The sequence below is a fragment of the Mercenaria mercenaria genome, chromosome 1, assembly GCF_021730395.1.
Source record: "Mercenaria mercenaria strain notata chromosome 1, MADL_Memer_1, whole genome shotgun sequence".
Classification (NCBI taxonomy): Eukaryota; Metazoa; Mollusca; class Bivalvia; order Venerida; family Veneridae; genus Mercenaria; species Mercenaria mercenaria.
Window position 1 is genome coordinate 26,096,588 of NC_069361.1, and position 6,683 is coordinate 26,103,270.

The window sequence follows — 6,683 nt, forward strand, 5'->3', positions numbered from 1 at the left end:
CCCACCTCCTTAAAGACAAACTTGAACGTAATCCAATGAATACATTTACTGCATTTAGGACATTATCAAGTGATTATCGATCATTATAGAAACCTTGAAAAAGGAGGTATGTGATTTACATCTTTATACCTAATTTTATTCTCCGTTATATGCATTTTTGTCGTGTGTTTTTTTAGTTAAGAATGTAAGCCTTTTGTATCTTAATTCTGTAATATGTACCTAATTATATATTTGGCATTATTGTCATCTATTGTCTTGTCTACATGCATTTCATCAAACTATTTATAAATGAATAACTCGTACTAGGATTGTACTCAGATTTAAGTTTATTTAGTTGAATATGTCCATACATGTAAGAGGACATGAACAGTTTCAGTCAAACCGTGTCTGCAAGTAGTGCACGTAAACAGTTTAGTTCTTATTGACAGTAACTAATAAGAATGGACGCCAGTACAAATGTAAACCAATCTCAACACACATTACTCCCGGGCTGGCAGCTAGGAAAAGACTTAAGTTGTTGTATGACAGAACTATATGACAAGAAGCTGTGGACAGATGTAAAGTTTCGCTGTAAAGATCATGATGACGACGAAAGAATCCATGCTCACAAGACGATCCTGGCGGCCAGAAGTCCTGTGTTCCAGGCAATGTTTTTCGGAGCTTTCGCTGAATGTAGAGAGGAAGTCTCTATCAAAGATGCTAAAAAGGAAATATTTGAGCTACTTTTAAGGTAAATTCGTATTAACTGATTTGATTCAAAGTAGTATGAATTGTCACTCCACCACATTTTATGGAACAGAAATGTTCTAATAAATTGTATAAGAAGATTGAAGACATAAAAGTGGCGCTTCAGCAACTCTATAGACATTAAAGATGTGCAAATGTTAAAAAAAAATCGTGTTTATCTGCATTCACATTGACCAAACCTGCTATTATTTTGCTAGGTTGCATTCTACGATTAAACGATTTTCTCACAGATTTAACTAACACAACAAAAATCCTTAAGTGCTGTGTGGCGGCTGTAAAAATGTCATTCTTGAAATCAGTGTTCTGATATTTTCTGTCCTTTGAGGTCATGGAGTCCATTCAATACCTTAATATATGTAATAGAGTTCCAAATGAGCTGACGCAAATGGTGTGAGAGTTGTTGCACTGGTCATTACCTTTTATGAACAGACTCAATCAAACCGAGTCTGCTATTATCTTTTATGGTAGCGTTCTATTCTTCCAAAGTATTTTCTTACACATTTTATTTATATCCTTAGGACGGCCAGCACATATTTATGCAATCTCGCCAGGCATATGTATGTTTTTGACAACACAGAAAATGACGTCACTCGACCTTCAGCTATTTCCGGAAGTAAATAAAATGAAAGTAGAAATGCTAAACTTGAAAACGAAAGCCGCATTTTGATTCGTAGATAGTCAGGGGTCACGCGCAGGGGTCACCCCGTCTAAATGTATGCGCGTGGACTTTTTTTTTTTTTAGCTATTGGGGAGCCAATTTTCAGCACTTTATTACGAATTGAAATTACCTGGGCTTTAGTAGGCCAACAGCATGTCAGCTTTTAATCTATGAAAAAAATATTTGAGCTCTGGATAAACAAATCCCACAGGGGTCCGTAACGGACCAAGGGTACATTGACAATTTTGGAACTTCATCAAATCGCTCAAAATGTCATTTTTGATGTTGTCTGAGAGTGCCAGTATATGCCTCAGATGTAATATATAACCGTATTTGAGGGCTGCAGACCTAGACATTTCAGAAATATTTTCAAAATAAGTTTCGTGCGATATGTTTCTACGGAAGCGTGAAAGGGCCATCAGACGCTAATACGTTTTAGTACGTTAAGGCTGCGGAAAGGATACATATAACCGGTGGTATTTCTATTTTATTTTTCTATGCTGTAAGAATCCACGCTTGCGCTTGTAGAGAACTATTTACGTATATTTTAAAGGGTATGTCTGATTAATTAAAATGTATTTTCTGTAAAGTGATGCACTCCGACAGATAAAGTCTAATTTCACTCTAAAACAACCAGTTTGAACCAGCACGAATAACCGCATAGCCCCCTATTAGTCTCTTCGATACAAAAAGAAAAATATGGACAAAAGTATAATATTTTTATTATGTGGGTTCGATTCATACCGTACCGGGCTATTCTGTCCATTTTCGTCAACACTGCTTCTATAAAATTTGGTTACTTTAAGCAGTTCATGGAATCCGATCACGAGGGATTAGGATCAAATTCCTTTAGCTGATTTACGAGGGTTAGATAACTACCTTACTACCTCTTCATTTTACGTAAAATTGTCAAACTTCACAGAGCTACCACGCATTTCAGACTACAAATCCTTACCTAGTTTGAAGAATTATCCTAAAATCCACAAATAATGAGGAAAAAATGAGGATAAAAGTTGGGATGATATATCGTTTGGTACGTTTTTTACTGTTCGGCCTCTTCTCAAATTATAGATCAAGCAATACCTGCTGCTCAATTGGTCTTACTTACGCAACTTTTTTACAGTTTTGCCGTGGTGAACAAAATGTAACAGTGTCAAACTTTTTATTCTAAAAATAAACACTTAAATTACTTTGAACTCAGTTTTGGCCTCCCATAATTTAAGGACTTTCTAAATTTCGAAAAATGATGACCTTAATGTGGAGGTTTTGCCCCTTGAACATATATATTTCTATGTTGTTACGGTCGCTTACGCATAGCTTGTAAGTTTGAAATCAATCCCTGACAACTGCATCAGGAAGTCGACTCTTTGGCTCAGTGGTTAGAGCATTGGCCTTCTACCCGTGCGACCCGCGTTCGAATCCCGCCTCAGGTACTTGTGTTTTTTTATCCTAAAATTCTTTATCACATGTTTGGCGTCGCTGGAGTGAAATAAAACCATTACATAAAATTGATAATGCACTATTCTAGCATAAAAATGCCGTTCTTGTCTCTTTTCGGCGGTGTTTTAACAAAAGAGAAAACGTGTGTTAACACAGAGATTCTCGCGCTCACGTGCTGTTATAACACCTTTTTATATACATGCGCGTTCCATGGCAAAACGTAATGACGTTGAGGTAGAACGTATTCATCTATTAGTTGTTTTTTTGGGTTTTTTTTATTTTGGCGTTTTATGCTAGAACAGCGTTAGCGCATATTCATTTCGTGCTATAACATCTTCAGAATCCCTCGGGATACTTTGGTACCCTCGCCCTAAGGGCTTGAGTACCAATTAATCCCTCGGGATTCAGCAGACGTTATAATACGAAAAACATGCGTTATCCTTACAGTGTAATAAAGCCTTGACGTCGACGTCGTTCAAATTAACTTGCTTTTAATAATCAAAGAAAGTAGAATTTCTGATGTTTCGACAGGAATACTTAACATATGATAAAAAGAATATCACATTTGCGACTCATGTAATATCCTCTATATCATTTTTAATTTCTGTTACGCTCTAAGTCGTAAGAAATTCAATTGAATGCAGTCAGAATCAGTAATCAATAAAACATTCCCCACTGTTTTACAGGTACATGTACAGTGATACAGTGGCACTGAAGAAAGATACGGCTTCTGAACTTCTACAAATGGCACATCTATATCAGGTTCCGAGTCTCGTTGAAGTCTGTGCCAACTTCATAGCTACGAATATCAGACCAGAAAATGCATGCGAAATTCTTACACTCGCCCTATCCTATGACATAACTATCCTCAAAGAGGCATGCTGCACTGTAATCGACAAAAATGCTCGACTTATTCTAAAGTCGAACGGATTCATGGACTTAAAAGAGGAGATTTTGCTTTACATTTTAAAAGGAGACACTTTCTATGCGGATGAAGAAGAAATATTTTATAAGGTAGAAGAATGGTCCACAAGAAAGCTTACACAACTTGGATTAGAACACGTTGGCGACAACATTCGTAAAATACTAGGAGATTTGTTCTATCAGTTAAGGCTTCCTGCCATGTCTTGTAAGGCGTTGGTTAAATGTACACGGAAAAAGGCATATTTGACTGCAGAAGAATATATCAATATCGTTGATTTTATAAACGATATTCCGGAAACATCAGTTTTAAGTAATTCGTGCGTATCCCGTCTCCCAGTAAATGACACATTGATTATTGATATTGGTGATGCAGAGAAAATACAAAGCCACTGTCCCAGTACTTCGATCCAGATACATGTCGCAAAAGATGTAGAATTGATAAGTTTTGGCCTGTTTGATATTGAGCCATGTTATAAGTACGATCATTGCGTACAGACAAATAGCGAGGACAACGTTGAGTCATCAGCTGATATTGGAAGTTTTTTTGAAAGTTATAGAGGCAAAGTAATAGGTCTATATAAATCATTGAAAAGGCGAGTTGTCCATTACAAATCCGTACCAGAAATAGATATTTCTCGGAGTTTTTGTCCCGTTATTCATGGCCGCCTGTCAATCAGCAGAAGGAACTTCACACACAACTTCGAGCTAGATACCCAAACAAATGAAATCATATATCTGAAACAGCCTTTGAAACTGGAAAAGTCAAATGTGTACACTGTTGAGATTCAACTCGAGTACAGCTGTTGCAAACGGTATACTGGCTGTAACAGACATTTGCAAATACGGTATAGTGAAAGCAAGAACGTAATCAACTGCAAAAAAGACCCTGTGAAAGTATCAAATGTATATGCATACAGACATTCATTATTGGAAAGCATACAATTTCGAAACTTGGCAAATCGCTAGGACTGCTCACAAATCGTAAACAGAAGCATGAGTACTTACCATGCTTTGAGAGAGGGTTAATGTTATAGAAAAAACAATTAAGTGGATTTAAATACTTTTTATAAATATTCATTTCCCAAAACTACCTTATCACAAGTTTTACCGATCAGAGATATTACACTTCATGTTTATCATTATATTAAGATTCAAAAATGGAATGTTTTTTTATTGGTTTTTTTTTGTTTTGTTTTTTTTTGGATGGTAAGGTCTTCGCTCGTTGAAAAGTATTATCCGCCAAGCAACAGAAAATATGGATTTCCCTGACAACCAGAATATTCTCTATTTTCTGGGCTTGTTTTTTGTTTGTTTGTTTGTTTGTTTGTTGCTGTTGTAGTTGTTGCTTTTGTTGTTGTTATTTTGTTTAAGATAAGTAAATGTCTATACTGTTGCAGTAGGTTAATGTAATTGTCTCATAAGGTCAGCAGAGGTCAGTCAGTTTCAAAGTCTGATTTCAACAGAAGCTATAGGACTATCTTTTGTGTGACTTAAATACCACTCGGCTACTTTCTATGGCCTCCCCTCAAAATCTAAAGCTACTCAAGTACCCGATTTAGATAGCTAGGACCTATAACATATCTACACATTGGTGTAAAGTATGTCTATATTTTCTTGCTAAAGAGACAGAGCTTAAAATGAGTCGAAAACCTTAAAATATGGTAAAGATTCTAAGTTCGAACTTATGTGACCCTCAGGGACTACGAAAGGCCTTATTCAAAAGGATCTACGTGTATACTATGATAAAAAGTTAAGTTTCGACTTAAAGGCAAAGAAAATCTCCTATATAAGTGCCCCCCCCCCCCCCCAGTACCAGACATCTTAATCTCCAATAAACAAGATCATATCTCGTCCAGTCTGATAAGGGTCCATAAAACCCCTGTAGACTTGACATGTAGTCTAATTATTGTTATAAATTTTATTGATATGTACAGATAAATTGGTTTTTTCCAGTGCAGTGTTTTGCATTTTATTGATTAAAATGCATTTTGTGTTTGCTTCTTTTTTTCAGAATTTACACGAACTTATTTTAATTGAAAATATACTAATTTTGATTGCTCAGTCATGTTGAGTAATGTACTGACCAATTAAATTATAATTCTTCCAGCAAAGCAATTCTCACCCCTATTAGAAAACTCTCACCTTTTCTTCATAAAAAATGAAATAATCATTTAAAACTTAATAAGAGAAATGAAAAGCTTTTTATTCAGTTATTATAATATTTTTTATCTAAGTAACGAAATAAAACCAGAATACGCCCTCATCAGCTTTTGTGTCAAATTACTTTTTGGATGGTTCCGGGGAACCTGCCCCGCAACAGGATACAATTGTACCAGAATCCAAGTATATGCCGCTATATCCTATGAGTTGGAGTGGGGTGATTGACCCTCATCATGGTAGAACTGTACCAGTTTTGGGTAAGGTACAACAATCTCAGGCTGAAATATGGAATAGGCTGTGTCCGCCCGACATAAAACAGTCCACTTTGGTACAACCTTCCAATTATAGGGGAGGAGCAGGGCTGCAGGACCCTACAACTGGCTCAAATGTGCCAGGAACTGTGCCCGCACTACATCTTACAGGTGGCACTTGGGATCAATCCCGTCCACCTGACGGGGGCCAGAATGCTATTGCTAGACCACCCTATCATATGGGAAGCACAGGCGATCATCCCCCTCCTATTGACACAAATGTACCCGCAACAGCCTCTGCACCAAAACCCACAAGTGGCATTTGGAATAATATCCGTCCACCTGATCAAAACGCTCTGGTCCGACCATCCTACCTTATGAATTAGTACAAATGTACCGGCTATGGCTACTGTACCACATCTCACCGGTGGAACAAACGGTGGTTCGATCCTTTCCACATGGAGCTAGTGACAATGTTGTTGCACACACACCCTACTGTACAC

At 37.0% G+C, this 6,683-nt stretch overlaps 1 protein-coding gene across 1 annotated transcript; it reads left to right on the plus strand.

Annotated features, from left to right (window-relative positions):
• Positions 1 to 5,097, plus strand: LOC128555123 (BTB/POZ domain-containing protein 3-like). Its single transcript, XM_053536594.1, has 3 exons — positions 1 to 106; positions 429 to 730; positions 3,532 to 5,097. Exons 2-3 carry the CDS (start codon positions 441 to 443, stop codon positions 4,733 to 4,735), a joined length of 1,494 nt encoding a protein of 497 aa, XP_053392569.1. The 5' UTR covers positions 1 to 106; positions 429 to 440; the 3' UTR covers positions 4,736 to 5,097.
• The last annotated feature ends 1,586 nt before the right edge of the window (positions 5,098 to 6,683 follow it).

Coding starts and splice junctions, on each gene's coding strand:
- LOC128555123 (XM_053536594.1), top strand. CDS start 441: ATGGACGCCAGTACAAATGTAAACCAATCTCAACACACATTACTCCCG. Junction 731..3,531: donor ATATTTGAGCTACTTTTAAG/GTAAATTCGTAT, acceptor ACTGTTTTACAG/GTACATGTACAGTGATACAG.